The 23,753-nt window shown below is 45.4% G+C and overlaps 4 protein-coding genes across 11 annotated transcripts in view; 1 reads left to right on the top strand and 3 right to left on the bottom strand.

Moving 5' to 3' along the window:
* The window catches only part of chst11 (carbohydrate (chondroitin 4) sulfotransferase 11), a 60,578-nt gene extending 51,743 nt beyond the window's left edge, over positions 1 to 8,835 (bottom strand). Inside the window, exons 1-4 of one of the 4 annotated variants that reach the window (XM_061806146.1) lie at positions 8,704 to 8,835; positions 7,546 to 7,639; positions 7,323 to 7,455; positions 6,357 to 6,469 (exon numbers count right to left, since the gene is read on the bottom strand). In XM_061806146.1, coding sequence (XP_061662130.1) covers positions 6,357 to 6,375 — 19 coding nt within the window. In that variant the 5' untranslated portion in view covers positions 6,376 to 6,469; positions 7,323 to 7,455; positions 7,546 to 7,639; positions 8,704 to 8,835. Of the gene's footprint in view, positions 1 to 2,508; positions 2,847 to 6,356; positions 6,470 to 7,322; positions 7,456 to 7,545; positions 7,640 to 8,703 lie in introns of those variants that run through there. The other 3 variants (XM_061806144.1, XM_061806147.1, XM_061806145.1) reach the window with 3 other exon arrangements.
* The window catches only part of prl2 (prolactin 2), a 118,316-nt gene that overhangs the window by 87,545 nt on the left and 7,018 nt on the right, over positions 1 to 23,753 (bottom strand). The window lies entirely within an intron of this gene.
* LOC133493162 (nuclear transcription factor Y subunit beta-like) lies at positions 8,975 to 12,663 on the top strand. Of its 2 annotated transcripts, none has more exons than XM_061806151.1 (7): positions 8,975 to 9,125; positions 10,117 to 10,207; positions 10,305 to 10,435; positions 10,535 to 10,732; positions 10,842 to 10,920; positions 11,039 to 11,118; positions 12,061 to 12,663. In XM_061806151.1, exons 1-7 carry the CDS (start codon positions 8,979 to 8,981, stop codon positions 12,091 to 12,093), a joined length of 759 nt encoding a protein of 252 aa, XP_061662135.1. In that variant the 5' UTR covers positions 8,975 to 8,978; the 3' UTR covers positions 12,094 to 12,663. The 2 variants fall into 2 exon arrangements, with proteins under 2 accessions (XP_061662135.1, XP_061662136.1); XM_061806152.1 differs by lacking the exon at positions 8,975 to 9,125 and adding an exon at positions 9,134 to 9,421.
* The window catches only part of LOC133493156 (histidine ammonia-lyase-like), a 22,903-nt gene continuing 11,749 nt past the window's right edge, over positions 12,600 to 23,753 (bottom strand). For 2 of the 4 annotated variants that reach the window (XM_061806121.1, XM_061806123.1), the window contains 20 exons: positions 21,236 to 21,445; positions 21,099 to 21,150; positions 20,998 to 21,022; positions 20,844 to 20,918; positions 19,929 to 20,001; positions 19,774 to 19,840; positions 19,631 to 19,668; positions 19,423 to 19,548; positions 17,871 to 18,010; positions 17,560 to 17,607; positions 17,003 to 17,150; positions 16,587 to 16,682; positions 16,448 to 16,506; positions 16,259 to 16,339; positions 14,964 to 15,029; positions 14,223 to 14,388; positions 14,027 to 14,161; positions 13,834 to 13,942; positions 12,817 to 12,886; positions 12,600 to 12,727 (listed from right to left, as the gene is read on the bottom strand). In XM_061806121.1, the coding sequence (XP_061662105.1) occupies positions 12,671 to 12,727; positions 12,817 to 12,886; positions 13,834 to 13,942; positions 14,027 to 14,161; positions 14,223 to 14,388; positions 14,964 to 15,029; positions 16,259 to 16,339; positions 16,448 to 16,506; positions 16,587 to 16,682; positions 17,003 to 17,150; positions 17,560 to 17,607; positions 17,871 to 18,010; positions 19,423 to 19,548; positions 19,631 to 19,668; positions 19,774 to 19,840; positions 19,929 to 20,001; positions 20,844 to 20,918; positions 20,998 to 21,022; positions 21,099 to 21,150; positions 21,236 to 21,445 (1,841 nt within the window). In that variant the 3' untranslated portion in view covers positions 12,600 to 12,670. Of the gene's footprint in view, positions 12,728 to 12,816; positions 12,887 to 13,833; positions 13,943 to 14,026; positions 14,162 to 14,222; positions 14,389 to 14,963; positions 15,030 to 16,258; positions 16,340 to 16,447; positions 16,507 to 16,586; positions 16,683 to 17,002; positions 17,151 to 17,559; positions 17,608 to 17,870; positions 18,011 to 19,422; positions 19,549 to 19,630; positions 19,669 to 19,773; positions 19,841 to 19,928; positions 20,002 to 20,843; positions 20,919 to 20,997; positions 21,028 to 21,098; positions 21,151 to 21,235; positions 23,738 to 23,753 lie in introns of those variants that run through there. The other 2 variants (XM_061806122.1, XM_061806124.1) reach the window with 2 other exon arrangements.

Genomic DNA, 23,753 nt, shown 5'->3' with positions numbered 1-23,753 from the left:
GATGCAGCGCCCGTGGAGAACCTGGGAGGAAGATCCTATGCAGGGTGGGGGTGAAGACGCTTCCATCCTATCAACTAGCCATGTCCCCTACACTGACAGACATGACAGATTACTTTTGGCAAAGGTCGCGTGCACAAGCAATAGTCAATTACAATGATATAGCACCGATGCACTACAAGCGTTACCTCAAGGCACTTTCGATATGGATCGGGTCCAGCACCGCGTCGCTCACATATTAAACGCGCCCGGCAGAAGACCGCATGAGCGAGGCGCTTCGGGAAGGGGGGGGGGGGGGGGGGCGAAACCTCCCTTCTATGGAAGAAATCCTCAACAGAAGCAGGAGTCAGTGTGAGGTGGCCATTTAACTACATTTCCTTGAATGACTACAGGGGAAAATTATTCATAGACCGGTTTATTCTTCCCACAACACAGCGACTGGTTTGAGCCGGTCGCGGATGACATACACTCAAACATGTGTGCAACATCATCTGAATGCTCAAATAATTACAATCACGCATTTGGAGACCGCCCAAAACTGGGACACACAGAAAACAGTCATTCTGCCCGAATCGCTTCCACAATCAACAATCGAATCCACACAATCGATAAAACTAATCGAATGTTATTCGCATTCCTTATAAGGCAGCAGCTCTTGACCACTCGTATGATTCGCGACAGCTCTTCACAACAACTCGCTCAACCTTTTAAGCGCCTTTGAGATCTGGTCCTACTGTTTGTTCCGGCGTATCCGTTGCCAGGAACCCTTTTTGAGAATGGTACACATAAAAAACGAAGGGACAGACTTTGTTGCGAAAACGATATGACCTCCGCCGCTTGCCAAGGTGAAGCTGAGCATTCCTGAACTTATCTCTTAATGCCACACGGGAAGGGCCTTAAACCGAGATTCCTGAAATATATTTATGTCTGTGCTGTACACATAACAGTGGTAACTCTACTTCAAAGTGAGCTCGACTAGTTTTGTTTTTTGGCTTTGAGTGGTGATCAAAAATTTGAGAAATGTTATAACGAGCAACACTTTGACCATTCTCGATTATTCTTCAAAAAAAGACACCAAGTGTGCTTGCTTTAAAATGCTTTTGATCACGCCCGGTTGAAATTCGGCTAGCTAAAGGCTAAGACGCGATGCGAAATGCCAAAAACAACCCAACACAACTAGCACTGACGTTGTGTAGTCTTAATATTCGAAAAACACAAATGGTGCAGCAACATGTAGACAGACAGACAATATCGCAATACGCACGGGGATATATTCTTTACGCTCTTTGAAAAACGACTATAATTGCATCATTTTTGCAACATTCTTCACGTTATATCGCCATATGTGCGAGTGCACTAAACTGCCCACAGTGGCCTCGGCGCATGCGCAAACACACGAACACACAAACACACACACACAAGAATGAAATCCATTGATTTTAAGCAGGTGCCTCAGTGGCTCAGCTGGTAAAGTGTTGGGCTCACAGTTCTGAGGCCCCGGGTTCAATCCAGGACCCGCCCGTGTGGAGGTTGCATGTTCTCCCCGTGCCTGCGTGGGTTTTCTCCGAGCACTCCGCTTTCCTCCCACATCCCAAAATATACATGCAACATTAATTGGACACTCTAAATTGACCATAGGTGTGATGGTGATAGTCTGTCTCGATGTGCCCTGAAATTGGCTGGCAACCGGTTCAGGGCGTACCCCGTCTCCTGCCTGTTGACACCTCGGATAGACTCCGGCACTCTCTGTGACCCTCGTGAGGACAAGTGGCAAAGAAAATGGATGGATGGATGATTTCAAGCATGAACTCATCATCCAAAAAGTGTTGACTTTCTTTGCATTCTGTTTAACAGTGTTATTAATGTATGTTTTTTTTATTGTAAAGTACAATACTGCAGAATTTTTTTTTTTTTAATTTTTGGGTTGGCGCTTTAGGGGCTGGAATTTATGGCATTTCCATTCATTTCATTGGGGAAAGATAATTCGAAATGATAGTGTTTAACGCAACGGAATCTTCTCATAAACCAAAAGGCACCGCAGTACGGTGTTCCACAAGCTAAAGTGAAACCGTAGCTTGCTTTTGTTCCCCGTGAAAGATGCGTTCACGGACACCGACAGCGCACGGTTTCCAGTTTGGATTCTCTTCCCCCCGACCCACCCCCACCCGCACCCCCACTGTCAAGCCGCGCGCCACGAGGGCTGCGTGTCGGCCCGGCTCGTGTGCGCCCCTTTCACGCATCTCTTCAGGGAATTTCACGCTTTTCACCGCACAATGGCACGCTTCGACCGGCATGTCTTTAAAAAAAAAATATATATATATATATATATAATAATAATAATTAACGTGGAGCCGGATCGATTCCAGCGCAGCGCTCCACAAGAGAGGAGCCTGCTTGGCCATCAAGTCGTATCGATTTGTGTGGCCGGTGCAAACAATTTCTTGCTGTGCCAAAACCCGCGCGTGTTATTAAGAATATGCATTATTAAGAAGAAGGGACGAGCGCTCCTACCTGGTTGCAACATACTTTGGAAATAAAAGATGACCAGAATAAAGGATCCCAAACAAGTGGCGAGTACCATCCGGCATATCCTGCTCATCCTCATGAGTTCGCCTAAAGTCTGTTTCATGGCCGACGGGCGCAAGAAAAAGGGAGACCCGGGAGGGGAAGGTTCCGCTCGCTCGAACCTTCCTGCTGCGCTGCCGCCGCTGCTGCTGGTGCTGATGAGGAGTCCGGAGAACCGTCAGCCGGTCTTTGAGCTCAATGCATCCTACTCGGAGCGTACCATTGCTGGCCGGGGCGCGGGGGGGAGGAGGAGCTGCTTGGCGCAAGGTGCCCCCTCCCTCGCCGCTGTCACAGGGACAAATTGAAGGCGCCCATGCAGATGCGCCCGTCTTTCTTTCGGGACTTGGTCCTTTGGGCCATTTTCGTTCTGACTCGTTCATCTTTGAATTGAGGCTTTTTTTCGTTTCTTTTTTTTTTTTTTTTGCAGATGGTCTCCCCCCACTTACTCAATGGAACCGACCCCTAATTGATATTATTGCGAACACTTGTCTCCTAAACGCTCCTGTTGATTACCCCGTTTTTCATTTTCTGCAGCGATATGACACTATTTGGTCATTTCAAAAACTCATTTTTAATCATCAACCTAAAAATAATGTAAAGTTTGTACATTTACCAATTATTACTTGCCTATTGGTTAAATTATTACCGTGTTGACTCAGTGATAAATATAAATAGTGCAAGCAACTGACGCCTGCTCAAAAAGGTTTGCTACAAGATGGTTGCATGTTTTTTTTTTTTTTTTCCATTCGACAGGGCAATGGCCTTGCGTCACTTAGGTTTCTTGTCACCAACATGCTATGAAATGGTGTCAAAGCAAACAATTCATATTAGACACGGCTTGGGCATGAGGATAAAACACCGAATAACAAAGGAAATGTTCCCCCCCAAAATCTGCGAATAGGTAAATTTATGAATTGAAAAACTGCAAATATGCTGGGGAATGCCTGCATGTGTTACAAATAAACTTCATTTGGTACACCTTCACAAACCAAGATGAACAACATTAAAATATGTATTGCTACAGTTGCGGTTTGCAATTATAGACTATAATTAGATGAAATCATACTCTCAATTTTTGTTGATCTCAGGCAAAAACATTAGAAAGTGCCCTGCAGCAACACTTCAAGATACAACCAGAAAAATGCAAAGAAGTCATGTTTTTTTTATATAGATATAAAATGCACGCAGACATGCTTATTTAGACTTCTTCCAATTCAGGCCACCTTCTGGCATTGCCGCAAATTGCGGTAACGTAAGCACTAGTGACAAAAATAGTGAGACGCAGACAATGGCAACCCGCAAACATTTTTTTTTTCCCCCTCTACTGTTGTCATACTGTACATCCAAACACCTTCGGGCTTGATTTCCATTGGCGCACACATCTACAGCGCCACCATGTGGTGATAAAGTACCCAGGCAGTGACGAATTACAGTGTACTATCTCTATGCAGGATCTTTAAATACAGTGGCGTGATGTCATCAGATTATCCTCCAGTGACGTTCTCACTCCCCCACCCACCCTCAAAATAAATAAATAAAAAGCAGGAAGTGTGTTGCAATCGCTTATTTACACGAGGCGGTGTCGTCATGGGAATCGCCACAAAGGTGGTCCGCAGATTGTGTCGGCCCCCGGATTGATAAACTGCAGATAAAGCGCAAAAAATAGATGGGAAAGCTCAGCCAGCGCCGCTCCGGCAGGATTCAAACGAAGCCCCGGCGAAAACGTACTGTATGAACGTCGCCGAGGTGGTGAGGGGTTTTAAAACGTTTCATAAATAGACGCGGCGGACAAGTGGAAAAGCAAACGGCACCTTGGGAAATGCTGGCCCGAGGGCTCGCTCGAGAACCCGAATGGGATCAATCCAATGACGAGCACGTCGGATTTAGATTCCGCCCCCAGCGTTTAGTTCATTACGTGAAATTATGTTCATAAACCCCCCCCCCCGGGGCTCGTGGAGTCTTAACGCTTTCAAATGTCAGCTGCACCTTGCAAATGTCTTACAAGGGTGAACCTTGCTTCGCGCTGAGAGATAAAAATTAATACAGCAAAGTCGTCAGTGCGTAATTTGAAAATTTTCTAAAGTGCAAAGAAAAACGGGCAGGGCTAATAATTAGCTTCACTCGGTAGAGTTCAGACCTCAGTCAAGGTTGTACACACTTACAAACACCCCCATACTGCATGTGGAAAAAAATATTGTCTAAAGATAAAATAGTACAAATACAAAATACTCAAAACATTAGTGTACAAGCAACGGTAATGGAAGCACAATCCTTGATGGCGGGACAAAGGGACGTGTAATTATTTGATTGTGTTAACCCTGCCAAGGAAACATAATGCATAAATATTCACTGTAGTACTCATAAATTCATCTATTTTTAAAATGCTTACATGCCTTTTTTCTTTTTTATTAATCTCTCTAACTGACTATCAAAGCACACATGCCCTAAGAGCATGACTTGATAAATCTTAGTTTTAGTACAGGTGATGGAGTAGTAATACAGTAATTACTCGAGTATAATGCATCCTGAAGTATAATGCGCACGCCCAAAATTGACCTAAAAAGAAAAAAAATATATCAAGAAAACCCTTCTACCTATGTACAATGCACACCACCAATTTGCCGCTACCCTAATGCTCAGAATATTAGGAATGATCTGTATGTATATTTTGTTTTTTAAACTATCCGTACAACAATCATTAATAATAATCATTGTGCTAATATAATAATATAATATAATCTCGGGACAGGACACAATTGTCCTGGTCCCTGTAATTGTCAGAACAGAATCCCTCAACCGACTAAGATAAATGCTCAATGATGGCACAACATTTTATTAATGCTCTCAACACATATTTCAGTCTTAAAAATCTAAATACATCTTTGGTGCAGTAGCAACGAACATGCTACGCTAACAATCATAAAATGCAAGCTCCCGGAGGAGCTCTGAGAGCTCAGGTCGGGGGCGCACATTATCGCAATATTTATAAATGTGTAACACAAGACATCGAATATCATATTAAAAATAAATAAATTAAAAAAAAATATATATATATATATATATATATATATATATACACATACACACACGTTTTTTTTTACCATGCCATGTACCTGTATACGACAATACAATGTGATTGTATTTTGTATTTTTCATCCTTACTTGCCGCATATAAGGCGCACCGTCGGCTTTTGGGCAGAAAATACGGCAAATACAATGCGCTCTATTTTTTTTTTTTTTTTTTAATATTTTTGGGACAAATGTGTGCGTTATTTTGGAGAAATTACGGTAGTTGTTTTAGTCGTAGAGGTACCGTAAATGGTGGCGCTAGTAGTAGCAATTCCCAGTGAAAAAGGTTCTCCTCATGCCAAGGAAGTCGTGTACTTTCATCTAATTGGAGCTTAACTGCCTTCTCGTGGTTCCTTGGCACCGGGATGCCAGCAGATGGTGGCAAAGCAAGACTATTATTACTTTGGCCCGAGTACAAAACAGAAAAGATGTGATGTTGTCCGTAAATAACGGAGGAGAGGTACAAAAAGATGGAGTAAAATACAACAAAAAAAGAAAACAGGTGACTTTTCCCAGTGGAAAAACAGCAGGTAGGTGAAAAATAGCAGCGGAAAATCTTATTTTATGGATTTACTTCTTAACCACTAACAAAGGGATTCTTGAGGTGAAAGAAACGGACGGCAGGTGCGCCCGAAACATGTCGGCTATTCGTTTTTTTCACGTGAAGACATCAGTCGAGCGTCAAGGTCACCGGTCAACGGCACGCGTGTCGCGGGGGTCCTTACCGGTTTCCACGGCAACCATGATCGAAGGGGCCGCCGACTTCGGCGCTTTCCCCGCACGGTACGCTCATCTTGGGTCAATGAGGTGCGAGCAGCGGGGGCTGCAAAGTCCTGGCCTGTATTAAAATAGTCATAATTAAAGTTGGATTTCATCCCATTTGTAGTCGCTCGATAAACGATCCGGTGACCTCTGTTTGAACCCTCACTGAATGCCTTATTAATTACATTTCCGACGAGGTCCTAACCCTTTTAGTGTACCGTGGGATTAGTAGCCACGCAGGTACCTTGATTGACGGGGGTCTTTATAAAAGAAAATATAAAAGAAAATAAAAAACCTTGAATAATTCAGCACTCGGGACGGGGGAAAACTCATTTGAATGCGCCGCTGTGACATTGACCTCAAAGTTAGCCGCGCTCCCTCAAGCGCTGACAACCTCAGACTGAGCGCGATATGAAGCCGGGGGGGGGGGGGGGGGGGGGCAGATTCGGTGGAAAACGTCTACAGATTTATGACCTCCTTGACACTGGGAGGGGGGGGCGAGCCGGGGATTTACTCTCATCAAAATTCTCCCTCCCTTTCGATTTTAATTTGAGTCTTACCTTGGAGTCACCGGTAAATTTTGATCTCATTAAAGGAGTCAACGGGTAAAATCCCGACGCACTCGGCGGGAAAGAAAAAAAAAAAAAAATACCGTGAAGCGGGCTTGAACGCGGCTCGCTCTCATCAGCGTTCTTCCACTTCACCGCAGAGCGGCTCCCTGATTCTCCCATTACCATAAGACCATTAATATGGTAATTACCTCAGCTGTGTTATGGGGAAGCGCGTGCTGTTGACTAGATAAGCGGCCCATCCGGGGGGTCGAGAGGGGGGAACTTGAACCGAGAGACGCACGGTGCAAAGAGGAAAAATAGTCCTCTGGGCATTGTTGGATGCGCTGTGTTGCTGCAACATCACTGCCAATTACTTACCTTGACCATTTACTTGTTGAGAGAACGGCGACAGATGTTTGGACTTTAGCGGAGCGTCTCTTCCGCGCGCGAGGCCTTCAGTCGGGGACGCCGGGTTGCGCCAAGTTGCCAGGTGGCAGGGGGGGTCACGTGGCTGTCAAGGAAGATGGAAAAGCCCGTTTGGGTCGCGCCGGAAAGGCCAAGGCGTTGTTGCGCCGTGATGGATCAGGATGTGAAGATTTACCGCACAAACGGGCGGGGGAGGCGCCATTTGCTCGGGGGTCAATTGAAGTAACGGCGAGATATTATTATGGACGCAGAAGATAGCAAGCACACACCTGTAAAAAATATATATAAAGAAGTAATACACTATGGATACGTTTCCAATGACACCACCACGGTCCTTAGACCAAATCATTTAAATTAACGGTAAAAAAAAAACCCATCACCTTTGCTCTCTGACCTCTATGACACACAAGATGGCGTAATTGGAAACCTATCTATAGCTCGGAGGAAAATAATAATAATTTTAGCGGCTTAATTAAAGATGGTGGAAAATGAAAATCCACCAAAATTTGTTTAATGGCGAAAACAAAATAAAAAAAAATCAGATTTTTTTTCTAGTATTTTTTTACAGTTTCAAAATCTGTAAAGAAACAACATTTGAATAATCAACAGGTGCTTATAACATGGCTCTCCCCCCCCCACCCATAAAATAATATTCAACTCTTCCTCACAAAAGCAAAATGCCACTTTTGGCTCACCTCCAAATGTTTTACAGGCTTTCGGTCTCGGGCTAATTTCAGTTTTAACTTTATTTCCCCCACATGAGACTGACCTGGGTGATTTTGGGACACATTTACGCCTCCATCTTGGAACAGTCACTTGGTATTGTTACTGTAGTATCATTTTTTTTTTTTTAAATTTCCCATAGTCCTCTGAGGTAAAAATATATATGCATTAGTTTGCCAATAAAATAAAATGAAGTGTATTTTAATTTAAATTAAGCTCTAAAAATCGACATTTCTAAATTTTCTTTTCCTTTTGAGCACATTAAATATCGAATTGACTTGAGATGTTGGCAGTAAATGCTTGGCTCTGCTGCCACCTTGTGGTAGAAGGTTAGAGAGTCGTCGTGCTGGAAAAAAATGAACTTCAAATGCGACGAAAATAGACATGAAATATATATATTTTTTTAATCCACTGTCGTCGTGAAAGTACTAAAGTAATACTACTAGTAATAGAATTCTACATTTTCGTTTCTTCTCGTTGGTCCGAGTCGACATATCGAAAAAACAAAGTTTTAAGCAGTTTTCACGTTGCACTCGGTGGTTGAGGAGGGGAATTACGATTGGGGAAAATTAAACTGAATTATAAATCGTAAAAAGTGAGGAAAAGATACCTCGTAGGTAGCGAAGCTGCGATGCTGGAAGTCGTCACCGCCTGCAGCTGTGGGAGGGAGAAGGCAATCAGTTGCGTTCGCGTCCTGACGTAAATGTGCATTTTTCAAATAAACGCCACGCTCGCATTCCACATGATGTAACGCAGCGTGCAAATATCACGTCATTTGAATGATTCCGATGCGTGCGCGTTTATTTTGGGGTCAGGATAAGACGTGAAAAGTTGCGGCGGCTCGGTTGAAACGGAGCGGTAACGCGAGTAATACGAGCGTTTTGGATGAGTCCGCGAAGGCGGCGTGGCGCTCTAGTGGCCGGAGCCGGTAGCGCAGCCGCGTCTCCGCGCTGGGACTGGTCCTTTCGCAGCCATTTTCTGTCCAACCAAACAGCCGTCTCGGGGAGGGAACCAACCAGGGCTTCATTGCAGGTCTGTGTCTGGCTCCGGCCAATGATTGCTAACCGATTCCTCGTTAGCTCGAATGGAAATGTCCGTCGGCCGGCTCAATTTTTTTTTAAAAAACGTGTCGTCTGCGTGAACGCGAGGCGCTCGTCGGGAAGTATCTCCCCGGCGAAACTGGTTTTAATTGCCGGTTGAAACGATCCGGGCCTCCGCCACGTTCTTCTCCGACAAAGAAACAGGGCCGACGCTGTCGTGGATGTGAGAAATGTCCGTTTTACGCGGTGGACGGCGTGTGTGTGTAAGGGGTCGTTTGCCTACCGAAGGTAACACATAGCCGAATATCCTTTTTTTTTTTAAATAATGCTCAATTAAAACTGCCGTTTTTAATCCGGGGGTGGAATTGTGCTAGCGACTGTTATAGGGGGAATGATCGCAAGCTCGTGAGCTAGCTGCTAGTTAGCACACTATAGCTACACACTGTTGTTTTTAGCTTACTACCTGCACAGCATTTGCTTTCTTTGTCGTCAACAACAACAACAAAAAAAATCACATTTCATCCTTGAACTCCACACCTAGCTAGCGAATAGTGCAATATCTCATGTGGGGTTTCGTTGACAAGGATCAAATAATTTTCGAGCGGCTACATCTGAATTTCACGAATCAATGATAATAGAAGAGTAATAGCACCTTTCAATGAAAGTGGGCCCATTATACTCTATCCTGGAAAGTGTAACAATACAAATTCTTACGAGTGCATTTACTTTAATCTAACTAGATACTTCATTAAGTACAGCTGCACCATTTAAACTTTTTTATGAAAATAATAGATGATGATAATACTGTTAAGTACATAACTATTTCCCACCCGTTCGTGCAGCCCGTAACAGTAACACAACTATTTTTCTACTCCCGAGCATGACGCTGCTGAAAGCCAGGTTTTTACTCTTCTCGAAAATTGTATCTCTTTCGGGCACATTTAATAGCCGAATTATTAACTGAACAATAAATGTGCTTCCAGATGGACGGAGACGGGGCCACGACCGACGCCTCCCAGCTGGGCATGTCCGGGGAGTACATCCCATCCTCGCACTACGTGCTGCAACAAGATGGTGAGCACTCAATAATAACAAAATGATCATTCCTAGGCTGTGTGAAGCCTGAGAGGAACCCCCAAAATATTGCAACGTGTTTTTCATTTTCTCACAGACGACGGCGACGAAGGTTTGAACGACCACGACGACGGCGGCGTGAAGGAAAACTACCGGGAGCAGGACATCTACCTCCCCATCGCCAACGTGGCCCGCATCATGAAGAACGCCGTCCCGCAAACCGGAAAGGTTCGTTCCCCGGCCGGAAAAACGCCCGCGTCACATTCCCAACGCACGCCGGCAACCCACCTCCTCCACCCCAAACCCCACCCCCACCCCCCGCCGCAGATCGCGAAGGACGCCAAGGAGTGCGTGCAGGAGTGCGTGAGCGAGTTCATCAGCTTCATCACGAGCGAGGCCAGCGAGCGCTGCCACCAGGAGAAGCGCAAGACCATCAACGGCGAGGACATCCTGTTCGCCATGTCGACGCTGGGCTTCGACATGTACGTGGAGCCGCTCAAGCTCTACTTGCAGAAGTTCAGAGAGGTGACGTGCAATGGATTTTTTTGAGAGTAACTGTATAAAAATGAGATTTTTGCACGAACAACAACACATCGGACGGAGGCAGCCATCCACTCTTATTTCCACTCACCAGGCAATGAAAGGGGAGAAGGGCATGCCCGGCGTGTCTGTGGGTGAAAGCTTAGGAGAGGAGCTCACGGATGACGGCTTCGGTAAGTTGACCTTTACGCATTTTTATTTTTTTTGTATTTCTACTACAATATCTCCTTTTGGCAATTATTTTTGAAGGCCTATCATATTTACAAATCACTCGTTTTCTACCCTTTGCAGCAAACCCTCTCCCAGCGGGAATTATCACGGCTGACGGCCAGCAGCAAAACGTGATGGTGTACACCACCTCGTATTCACAGGTAGCCAGACATTCTTACGGGTGACGGATTCATTTTGCTTCCCGCATTTAAAACAAAATACCGTAATTTCCGGTTTATAAGCCGCAACTTTTTTCACACGCTTTCAACCCTGCGGTTTATGCGGCGATGCGGGTAATTCGTGCATTTTATTTCTAACGGCCGCAAGGGGGCACTCGAGCGGAAAAGGTAAGAGTGAGACCGGCGGAATATATGTGCCGAGGAAGTGACTTTCACCGGTCTGACCCTGTTAACACTGCGCTATCGTGTTACTGCCGTGTGTCGGTGATTTTTACCGGGTTTGTTTTTTTTTTTTTGTTTTGTTTTTTTTTTTTAACCGGCCCTGTTAGTGCGTCGCTCGCGTTAAACTCTTTCTGTGTACCGTCTTTCTTTGTAAATATCTCGTTTCAATGTGGGTATGCGGGTTTTACACAGCTGCGGCGTATGTATGTACCAAATAGTATTTCCTTTACAAATGTACTGCGTGAGGCTTATATCCAGGTGCACTCTGTAGCCGGGAATTATGCTAGATAAAGCACTACTAGAAGTACTTCATACTCGGTCTTCACCTAGCCTAGCTTTAGCTCACGGGGAGAGAAACCGTTGGGACAGGGGGTGGTTCTTGGGAATTAGGCAAGCAAAATTCAGAATGACAGATTTTCAGAAAATGCCCCCAAAAAACTGGGGGGGTGGGGGGGGGGGGGGTCTTGATTGTAACAGTGTAGTCTGATCGTAGCTTGAAAGTGGCGCTGCGTCTTCACCCAGTGTCGCTTTCAAGTCGTGGGGTGAGAAACCCTGAAATAGCTTGCTCGCATTTTCCAAAAAATAGACAGCTTCGCCTTGATTTTACACTTGATGGCATTCCAGAGACTCGCCAGTCTGTCTATAAACGATTCCAAAGTCACCTTTTGGTAAGACGTGGCCCACTTGTATTCTGTCGTGCAGATCCCCACCGTGCAGCAGATCCAGTTTTCATGACGAGGCCTCACCTCCGGCGAGAACCAAACGAACCTCTGAACCTGCCGCGGGTGGCAGAAAGCCATTCAGGAGGAAGGACTCGGGTGCCGCCGTCTGCCGCAGAACCCTTCATGTACAGACAAAATCACTACCTGTTGAGTAGAAAGTTAGTTTCCAGTTCCGCTTGATTTTCGCCAGGCCGTTCAGAAGGGTCTCCAACTAGTTGTATGGTACCAAATGTTTTGGATTTCAGATAAACTGCCAGGACAAGCTGTTATGTATTTGAAAGGCTAGTTTTCATGCGACGCATTTAGTCAAATTTTTTTTTGTGTATGTGCATGTGCGATAGCGAGTTTGCTTCAATGTTTTGTTTTGTTTTTTTAGCCTCTGGGAATGCAGCAGGCTATCCAAAGCAAAAAAAAAAAAAAAACCTGTGTGAATAAACCGGCTTTTTTTTGTAAATTCACCCAATTTTTGTGCTTATGACATGTCCTGCAACTCATTTGAATAAAAACATGTTGTCTGTGTAAACTTTACAGTATTTTTTATTTATAGCATAAAAATGCCCAATAAAACTGAATCTAATTTTCCCGCTGTCTCACGCCTGCATCTTGTTCCTGTACTCGTCCACGTATGGTTGAATCTCAGCCCACACCTGGAAGCAGTTCAAGGATAGACAAACGCGATGTTCACTTAGAATGTCGAGCTGTGGATTCCGTTTGGGCCGCAAAAGGCCGCACTCACCTTTTGCTGTCTGAGGAGTGCGTGCGCAGCTTCTATATCAGGGCTCATGATGCGGTCTTTATCCCAGGCACTGGGGGAGACGATGTCATTTGTTAGCCTCATATAATTGCTTAAAAACCCAAGTGTCGTGGCGATAAACATTCTAAAATAGATATTGAAATGAAAAATACATAACGTTATTCACTTCAATGTCTATACGAAAAAATAAAAATGAGCGGAGAGCTCGTCATCCGTGCGCAAAGTTGCGGAATTTTCATTCGACATCCAAGTGGTCGCCATATTGGCTTCCTCTCCTGCCCGTGACGTCACCCCGGACATTTGTTATTGAAAACACGCTGTGGCACCGACTATGGGACACGCCCCTTCAGACACGGAAGCTCTTGTCGAAGAGAATCTCACAACCGAGCAATGTGATCGGGGCAATATTACCCCATCGTATTTAGATGATATGCGGATCACGGCCAAACCATCTCCCCGCCCAATCCACCTACGCGGCGGCTGATAAAAATAACGCTGCCTGCGAGCGACGACTGCGCACGATTCACCTCGGCGAATAATATCCAGCAATACAACGAGCCGACATTTTGGCTAACACGAAGGAACAACGGGCTACCTTCCAGCAGGTAAAACTAGCATAAACAGACGAGACCGCTTGAGTGCGCAACTGCCCTGTACGTCACTTCCTGTTTCTTCTCAAAAACAAATCCCTCGAGAGGATTTTCATGGCGGGAGTTACAAAAAGCCACATACGTCAAAATCATGTTGTGTGTGGTGAAAAAACGGATGGTCCATACCAGCTGCCGTTTCTTCATTAATAACATACTAAAAATTATGCATTTCATGACAGTGGACTTTTAAGTCGCTTCTATCACAATTTTTTTTGGGTCAAATCTGGCTGGTGAGCACAAACGTTTGCCAACACACGTGCTAAACGTCTATTTACTGCCCAAATTGGCATGCGGTACACTGGATACGACACAATATGGCGGTATTTCCTATTATTGGGATGCGTCCTACCTGACAACAGAGCGAACAAGTTGGTAGACCTTCTGCAGAGGCGCCGCGGTCTGGAGCGGACGCAGGAACTCCAGAGCCTGACAGGCAGCCAGCAGCTCGATGGCCAGCACTGGAATAAGATGACGCGAGCATTTTGAACCATGAACATGATCGGAAAGCGTGTGTGTGAATCCACCGGCGGCGGACGTGCGACCTTGCTCCACCTGCTCCACGACCCGGAGAGCTTTGCGGGCAGCCCAGCCGCCCATGGACACGTGGTCTTCCGTGGCGGCGCTGGTGGACAGGGAGTCAACGGAGGACGGGTGGCACAAAGCCTTGGACTCGGATACTGCGAGGGGATGACATTTAGGACTTCTCCGGATTCAGAGGAGGCCAATACGGAGACGAACCCAAAGCGGCGGCGGTGCAGTGCGCGATCATGAAGCCCGAGTTCAAGCCTCCGTCTTTGACCAGGAAGGCCGGCAGCTCGCTGAGGGCCGGGTTCACCAGCCTCTCGATCCTCCTCTCGCTTAAACTGGCCAGCTCGTGCACACCGATGGCCAAGTAGTCCAGCGCCTGGAAAAAAAAAAACACCATCGCAGAGGCCGCAGGCGCGGAATGGCAGCCGTCAGACTACCCCGGTGTAGTTGTGGCTATTAACACGAGCACCCCTGTGGTGTGAATGAATACTTTTTGCACTTGTAAAGTGTCATTATCTAGAGCAAAATATAAGTAATGTAGATTATCATTATTTATGTAACTTGTTAAAGATGTATTGCCTGCTTACAAAATGTGTTGCTTTTATATTTACATTATTTTAACAATTAAAAATGAATAAGATAGCTGGGATGGACTCCAGCACGGCCGTGACCCTCGTGAGCATCACGTTTTTTTTGTATTTGTGAAAATCTTTTCATTGAATCAACGCTGTATATTATTCGTCTAGGTTGTAATAAATATTAGAAGTTTGCAATTTGCTTTTGAACTGTGGAGTTTAGGTATAGCCGAGCGGAGGAGAGACGGAAAGAATGAGTCAAGATTTCACGTCGCGCTGCGTCATGATGTCCGACGACTCCCTTTCCACCGGTTTTGCCCGCCAACCCAAACGGAATTACCGTTCCGACGGATCATCGGCGATGACATCACCGTACCTTCGCGGGATACTCTCCGTGGAAATTCCCACAGGAAAAAGTCTCTCCGCTCTCAGCGAACACCAGCTGAAGACAAGTTGAGGACCTGACGTGTACGTTTTCCTTAATGGGGTGAGAAAACAATTCGCACCTGTGGACAGCTTCTGAATTTGAGCCAGACGGGACAAAAAAAAAAATATATTAAACTTAAAATAAACCCCGCAAAAAAGCTTTTGCGTTTGACATGAAAATATTACATTGCCAATGTATTCGGTGCAGTTAATTGTTCATCTTGACATCCATCCATCCATTTTCTTTGCCACTTATCCTCACGAGGGTCGCGGGGAGTGCTGGAGCCCATCCCAGCTGTACACCCTGAACTGGTAGCCAGCCAATCGCCACCTAGGGGGAATTTAGAGTGTCCAATTAATGTTGCATGTTTTGGGACGTGGGAGGAAACCGGAGTGGCCACCCGGAGAAAACCCACGCAGGCACGGGGAGATCACGCAAACTCCACACAGGCGGGGCCGGGATTGAACCCGGGACCTCAGAACTCTGAGGCCAATGCTTTCCCGGCTGACCCACCATGCCGCTCTTGACATCCATTAAAGACAATTCTGTGACTTTACACCTTTGGTACTATTACAAATACATATCATACTGTATACAAAATACAAAACAATATGAACAAATATTTTTGAAAGCTTCAAATATTTAAAGTTAAATAGAATTTTTGGATTATTTGTTTATATTATTTTAATTACATTTTATGTATTAGATATTTTATCATACAATACTATACAATTTTAAAATACAAGTTTTAAAAATGTAGATGTAAAATGAAAAAGTAATCTATATATTTTTTAAAACCTATTTTATATATTTGTGCAGAGTAATAAATTATGCATGAATAAATTACAGTGTAATAATTTTGGAAAAAATAAAACAAACAAATATAGATATACATCTAAATTAGGCTGCACGGTGGAGCAATTTGTTAGAGCCTTGGTCTCACAGTTTTGAGAACCGGGGTTCAAATCCCAGTCCAGCCTGCGTTTGCATGTTCTCCCCCGTGGCTGCGTGGGCCACTCCGGTTTCCTCTCATATCCCAAAAACATGCAATATTAATTGGACACCCTAAATTGCCCCCCCAAGTGTGATTGTGAGTGCGGCTGTTTGTCTCGATGTGCCCTGCGATTGGCCGGCAACCAGACCAGGGTGAGGATAAGCGGCTCAGAAAATGGATGGATCTAAATTATATCTGACCATCAAACAATAAAAAAAATGGATATTATAATAGTGTTGGTAAAGGATACAGGGTTGTCAGTGGCGCTGTTCATTTCAGTTGTGATGATCATCTGGACAAACTTGATGGTGTCATTCACGATTCCGTGAACCTGCAACGAGGAAAATCATACAGCCAATTAAAAGGAAGGAAAAAAATAATTAAAGGGCAACATTTAAAAAAAAAAACAAAAATGGAAATAATTCAAATGAAACTACACCTGCGGGATGCAGCGCAGCGCGTAGGCGTCCTGGACACGATTGCAGCACCTGTGACTTTCTTCGGGGAGACGACGGTCAAATGGTCAAAATCAAGATTTAGATGCCACCGGATATGAAATATTCGAGCGCGCCATCCACCTGAAATCTGTGAGGGGAAAACGGGAGAGTCCAAAAGAGCGCACAGCCTCTGGGCCACCTCCACCTGTCCAGGATGTGGTCTCACCGCGTGGATAGCTACAACAAAACAATTATGGACTGAAATTTTGACATGACATATATCATCATCACATGGAAATTTGCAAGTAATCCAACGGGATTTTACTTGCTTTCTACAAAAAATGGAGTCTATTTATACATAAATTTCTATGCCAATGACAAAGAACCGCCACTTTCAAGCCACGGCTGGACTACACTAGAACACTCTGTCACATCCTACAGGTAAGCAGAGCTGCGTTTAGTGACACTACATTCAGTTCACGTTCCCCCCCCCCCCCCCCTCCAAAACAAATATGAACAAAACTTTTGTTCATTGAGGTACAAAAATTGGCTGTTACCACGATGGAAGGGTCTGGCGCTTCCTCTCAGGGCCTCCAAACTTAAGGCGGCGATGACGTCGGCTTGCCTGGCCACGCCCCAGGCGCGCTCCACAGCCTCCGCCCCCAGCGACGAGATAAACTGGGTGCCGTTGATGGCAGCTATGCCCTGTCGTGACAAATTACTTGAAAATGGAACAGAAAATATGACACTGAAGGACATATTTCTCTTGAGAAATTAATGAATGGATTCTTTTTCCACGCAAAAACTGTCAAAGTTGGAGAGGAATAATAATAATAAAAAAAAAAAAAAATGGGCATTTGCCTTTTTGGGGGTTGCGCGAGTACACAGTACCACCTTGAGCATGTTGTCATTTTGGATTTATCCACATGGGGGCGTTGTAGTACCTTAACTGCTCCTTTTTCACTTCAATGAAAGGAGGGGAAAAAATACACACAAACTTAAAAAAAAAAAAACTCAGTGGAGCGCTCAAGTTAGTCAAGAAAAGGTATTAGAAAATAATTCTGAATGATAACATCCGTATTTGGGGAAGTAAATAGCCTGGAGGAATTCTTACCTCTTTTGGCTTGAGCACGAGCGGTTTGAGACCATGTCCTTTAAGTACCTGCAAAAACAAGACAAAAAAGCTCAAAATCCAAAGGCGAACATACCAAGATTCATGATTCATGTTTTCTAAATAATAACTTGAGCTTTTTCCATCTGTCACGATAACAGCCCTTGGGAAGTTTCCATGACTTTTTGAGGAAACCAAAGACTATTAATTGCCTTCAAAGTCCAGTTAAGATGATTTTAAGTTGAACCAGTTTAAGTTCCAACAACCTAACGACAAGACGATGGCAACGGCAAAATGGAAACGGGCAAACTCACCGCCTTGGCGTCGGCCCAGCCGCTCTGCGGCGACCACATTCTGCCCTCCCCCATCAGGCCCAGGGCGAGGTGGGCCAGGGGGGCCAAGTCGCCGCTCGCCCCCAGCGTGCCCTTCTCGGGGACCCAGGACAGACAAGATGCTGCAAACAACAAATAGTCTTTTGAATATTTAATATTTACTATCACTTTTGTTTTGCGCAGTGACATTTTCATGCAAAATTGCAGTTCAATATTTTGCCCTGTCACATATTTAAATAAGGGAACCAAAATGGCAGCAATATGGACACTGGAGCTCAGTAATTGACCCCTCCGTGGATATTGCGCAATCCGCGTCACTGACCAATCAGAGACCAGAGATCTGCATAGACCAAAGCCCGTTTTTGCTCCCGCCATTTTCTCAGACAACATTGCATGGTCCAGTATAGGTTTTGTTAGCGTTTTATCGCGTATTTGGGTTAGTTAACAAAAAATATGGTTAAGAGGTGTAGTCACGGACTTTGTAATAGTGACGACAGGTATCCTGAAAGGCTAGTTGGTGGAGTTCGATTCGTACCCTTTCCAAAACCGAAGACCCAGTACGAAAAATGCCTTCGATGGATCAAAGACCGCATCATCAACTAAATCCATCTAATATCAACCGGAACACATATGTTTGCACGAAGGTATGCCCTGTATTTCATTTTCAATACATTTCTCGTATAAATGAATTCGAAGTTCTCCGCTAGCATAACACCGCTACGTGTGAACGATTGACACACTTATTCTTTGTCGAGCGATATTTAGCGATGATCGGACTGCACAAACGTATTGATTTCTTGCTGGCTCGCGGCCGAAGCTTAACCAGACTGTGTTGGCACGAAGATATGCCCTAAATTTGATTTTTAATACACGTCTCGTATAAATGAATGAGACGTTCTCCGCTAGCATAACATTGCTACGTGTGAACGATTGAATGAAATCAGAAGCATGGCGTCTCTCTCAGTTAAGAATGTATTGTATTTAGAATCTATAATATATCGTTGATTTGAATGAAATCAGAAGCATGGAGTCTGTCTCAGTTCAGAATGTATTGTATTATATTTGCCATTTTTACTGTTTGTCTTACGTGAGCGCACGTGGCGTGACGTCACTTCGGGAGGCGTGGTTAAGTGCCCTGTACGGAGGGGTCAATTGTGCAGGTGGTTGTTTGTATTATAACTGGTGAGTTTTTGTATAGCATCCATCCATTTTCTTAGCCGCTTATCCTCACAAGGGTCGCAGCTGTCAACGGACAGGAGGCGGGGTACACCGTGTACTGGTCGCCAGCCAATCGCAGGGCACAACGAGGCAAACTGCCAGACTCACAATCACACCTATGGGCAATTTAGAGTGTCCAATTAATGTTGCGTGTTTTTGGATTGTGGGAGGAAACCGGAGTGGCCACCCGGAGAAAACATGCAAACTCCACACAGGCGGATCCGGGATTGAACCCGGGACCTCAGAACTGTGAGGGCAACGCTTTACCAGCTGAGCCACCGTCCGCCCGTTTGCATTTCAAAGGCAGCGGCGTTACCATTGAAGGCCTGGATCATGGCATCAAGGGTTTCCATGGAGATGCCGCTGTAGCCTTTGGCCAGCACGTTGATTCTCTGCGCCAGCAGCATCCGGGTCCTCTCCACGCTCAACGGGGGGCCCACACCTTCACAAAGAGTCACGCGCATCAAGTCAGCGAGGTGACTTACTGGAGGAAAATTTGAGGGCGTAAAACTCGGGTGAGATACCGGCACTGTGGGAGAGGACAAGATTCTTTTGGAGTTGCCTGGAGAGAAAAAAAAAAAAAAAAAAAAAAAAGAGAGAGGAAAGGATTAGAGAGGGAGATGTGTTGTTTATTTAACAAGTTGATGCTTGTGGATCATTTGCTTACACCAGTAATTCATTTGGGATGAGTGTGTGGGCAAATTTTCCAAAACCGGTGTTGACTCCATACACAACTGCAGACAGACATAGCGCTGTAATTGTTGCAGGGGGGGAAAAAAAACAAAAACATTTTTTTTTCTTTGTCGGAAAAAGATTGAATACCTTTTCCTTCCGCTGTAAAGGCGTCGATCACCGCTCTGCATTTATTAACTTTGTCCGCTGCCTCTGGAGTTAACTGAGGGATGGGATGGGAGAGGAATACAATTAAAAGACATCAAATGAAAAGAACGTATCGAAAAAAAAAATAAAATAAAATAAAAAAAAATATATATATATACACTGTATATCATACATATTTACACATCGATATATGCATAAATATGAATACATATGTACTCAATCTCATCTCACCCGACTGAATCTGTATATCGTAAATTTATTTGGGTTGATCAAAAGCACTGCAAAAGTTTTTTGCCGAAGATGGCACGGTGGATCAGCTGCTAAAGCGTTGGCCTCACAGTTCCCAGGTTCGATCCCGGGCAATTTGCATGTTCTCCCCGTGCCTGCGTGGGTTTTGTCCGGGTGGGCACACATCCCAAAAACATGCAACACTCTAAATTGCCCCTAGGTGTGATTACGAGTCCGACTGTGTGCCCTGCAATTGGCTGGCGACCAGTTCGGGGTGTACCCCGCCTCCTGCCCGTTGACAGCTGGGATAGGCTTCAGCATTCCCCGCGATCCTCGTGAGGATAAGTGGCAAAAGAAAATGGATGGTTGGATGGATAGTTTTGCCAACTCATTTGACATGTCAACGCCCTTCTTTCATTCTGAACGCATGCCAGGTTATGTGAGGGTGTGCACACTTATGCAACAACACTACATTGTTATGTCAGTTGTTTGACTTTTCCCTCTCAAAAAGTAGATGTAGGTCAGAGGTTACACGGGTGAAAGAGTCTTATTATTTATGCCAGAAAAAACCTGCCGTGATGTGTTGACTTTTAAATTTCACTGAATATTAAAATATGAACCTGCGAGCCACAGCGAAAAATGTGAAATAGTGCAGATGAGCTCCCTCACCTTTATTTTGTAGGAGCCCTGGCCCAAGGCCACCAGATCCGCCGTGGTCAGACCGCTGCCGTCCAGAGAGATGAACTGACGAGAGTCGATCGAAAACCGCCAGCTCAGAATATGATTTGGGGATCGATTCCATATGCAAAAATATGCAACGCACCTTACTCGGCTCCTGGTAGGGGTGCCTGTTTCGAAGCAGGTTAAAGAAGTTTGCAATCTGTGGAAATATTTGGACGTCTTTCGAAGTCACTGCAAGGATACACTGATGCGGCCAACAGAGAAGCGCTGATGTCGTCGTCTTCATCTGCAAACACTTATTAAAAAAATTAAAAAAAATACAAACTCTTCACCGTGACCCCAGGTGACCTTTAGTTTTCGCACGCGTCCGCGACACCGACCTAAACGGACAAAGTCATTGTGGTCCAGGACGTCCGCCGCGCTGTCGTCGTGGTCGAGAAGCTCGCCGCTCGGACACCTCCGCATCCTGAACTCCGACCCGCCGGCTTCCTTTCCCGGATTCCTGGGCCCGTGGTAGCGGCGCAGGGCCGTGCAGCCCAGCGAGCGCACGGAGGGCGACGGGACCCCGACGGCCACCCGGAACCAGTCCCCTCGGACGCAGACGGACACGCAACGCATAATTGTGGGACAAAACGGGAAAGAATGAAGACAAACTTTGACAGGCTGAACCTGTTTTATCCGCGACTGCCGTCTCGCCACACCTTCCCGGACTCATTAACCGCCCTCTAAATGATTTCTCTGCTTTTTCATCGAGGAGCACCCGATTTCTAACATTTGCAACCTCGACATTTAAAAGATGAACATTTTGGATGAGGGGGTGAGTCCCCAACGAGCTATCCGGTTGTTTTAAATACATAGTTTGTAATTCCCTTTATTTGATGTTTAGTTTGACAGTAAATGTCAACTCCGAGAGGCAATTAACAGCTGGAAGGCAAAATTTTTTTCTAAACAAAAATGGTTCAAGTATACAGATAACACGACACCCACGGTATGCGACTTGACGTTTTCGTTTTCCATTAATTTGTCAACCATCTGCGCGCGTTATATAATATTCAACCAGTCTAATCTGGTTTGAACACTGATTTGCGGAAGGGGTATTTAAAGTACCAAGTATGTGAATGCAAGTAACATCAAAGTGATATTTTCTCTTACCGCCAAATACTGTGAGTGGACTCAAGTATCTTAAATAGTAAGTAAGTAAGTTTCTTTTGGCTTGTCCCTTTCGGGGTCGCCACAGCGTGTCATCTCAGATGAACGCACATATGTTTGGCACAATTTTTACGCCGGATGCCCTTCCTGACGCAACCCTTCTCAGGGAGTGGAGGCCCCAGTGGGATACGAACCCACAACCCCTGGTTTATCAAACCAGTGCTCTAACCACTGAGCTACAGGGCCTCACTCAAGTATCTTAAATATTTGTCATAATTCCTGTCGGCGGTCCCTCCTTGTTGACCCCCCCCCACCCCCAACTCGAGCCGCAACAAAATTTCCCCCGATAGAACCACGAGAACCGCCCTGACACTTTTTGCCCGGGAAGCCTCTGTGCGCAAGTCTCCGAGCCGCACCCGCTCGGGGTAGAAACGGCCCGTTCTGGTGTCTGCCCGCGCCGCTGACGGGTCGACGGCACACTGCCAGAAAGTTTCACACAACCCAGCTGCACGCCCGTCAGGTGTCCGAGAAGTTTCCTTTTTGTAACTTTGAACACGTCTGGCTGCTCACGAAAACCCTCCCAGATGCCCTCGTCGCCTTTGAGTCACAGTACAAATAACAGCAAAGTTGCTAGCGGCCATTCGTTGACTTAGACGAGATCTCCCTCCGAACACTCACAAATTAATCTTGCCACGAAAGACCCGGAAAAAAAAAAAAAAAAAAAAAAAGATTGCAAGGTTGCGCGTCGACAGCCGCCTTCACGTCACCCCCCCTGCAGATGAACGCTGCACATTAACCGAGCTGCTGTCAGGGTCCAACTTTATTTCGGGTTAATCAGAGTCAGTCGGTGAGTGAACACCGACAACCATTTAAGACGAGCTTCAATGGCCACGAGGGAAACCTTTAAAAGGAAGTCTACCGAACCGCATGCCGTTCAGAACTTCCCAAATTAAACGAACCAATCGGATAACATGGCCCATTTATGAACCACATTGGTTCTCGAACCTTTTAGACCAAGTACTACCCGTAATTCCCAGTACATTTGTAAAGGAAATACCATTTGGGGCGGCATGGTGGTCTCCCCGTGCCTGCGTGGGTTTTCTCCGGGCACTCCGGTTTCCTCCCACGTCCCCAAAAAATTAAAATTAAAGCGACACTAAATCGCCCCTAGGTGTGATTGTGAGTGCGGCTGTTTGTCTGTCTCGATGTGCTCTGCGATTGGCTGGCGACCAGTTCAGGGTGTACCCCTCCTCCTGCCTGTTGACAGCTGGGATAGGCTCCAGCACTCCCCGTGACCCTCGTGAGGATAAGCGGCAAAGGAAATGGATGGATGGATACCATTTGAAACATAGATACGCCGCAACTGTGTAAAAGCCACAAGTGCCCACATTGAAACACAAGATATTTACAAAGAAAGACGGTACACAGAGTTTAACGCTAGCACCGCTGCGCTATCGCTAAGGCTAGAGCCATCGCGCTAACACTAACGTGCTTTTGCGGCGCTGTTTTGGTTAGCAACGGACTTGAGCTCCAGTGGTGCCTTGAGATACGAGTTTTAACAAAAAGTTGTGACAGAACGCACCACGAGGAACAGATATTTGAACACACACGGTGCATCAACACAAATAGACAATCAAACTGCTAAGGTACCGTAATACATAGGCCGCAGCCGTCTAGATATTTACAAAGAAATTTAAACGCTAGCGTCACCACGCTAACTGGGCCGGTTAAAAAAAAAAAAAAAAAAAC

This window comes from Syngnathoides biaculeatus, chromosome 20 (genome assembly GCF_019802595.1).
Source record: "Syngnathoides biaculeatus isolate LvHL_M chromosome 20, ASM1980259v1, whole genome shotgun sequence".
NCBI lineage: Eukaryota > Metazoa > Chordata > Actinopteri > Syngnathiformes > Syngnathidae > Syngnathoides > Syngnathoides biaculeatus.
This window is presented reverse-complemented; position numbering and strand designations above follow the sequence as displayed.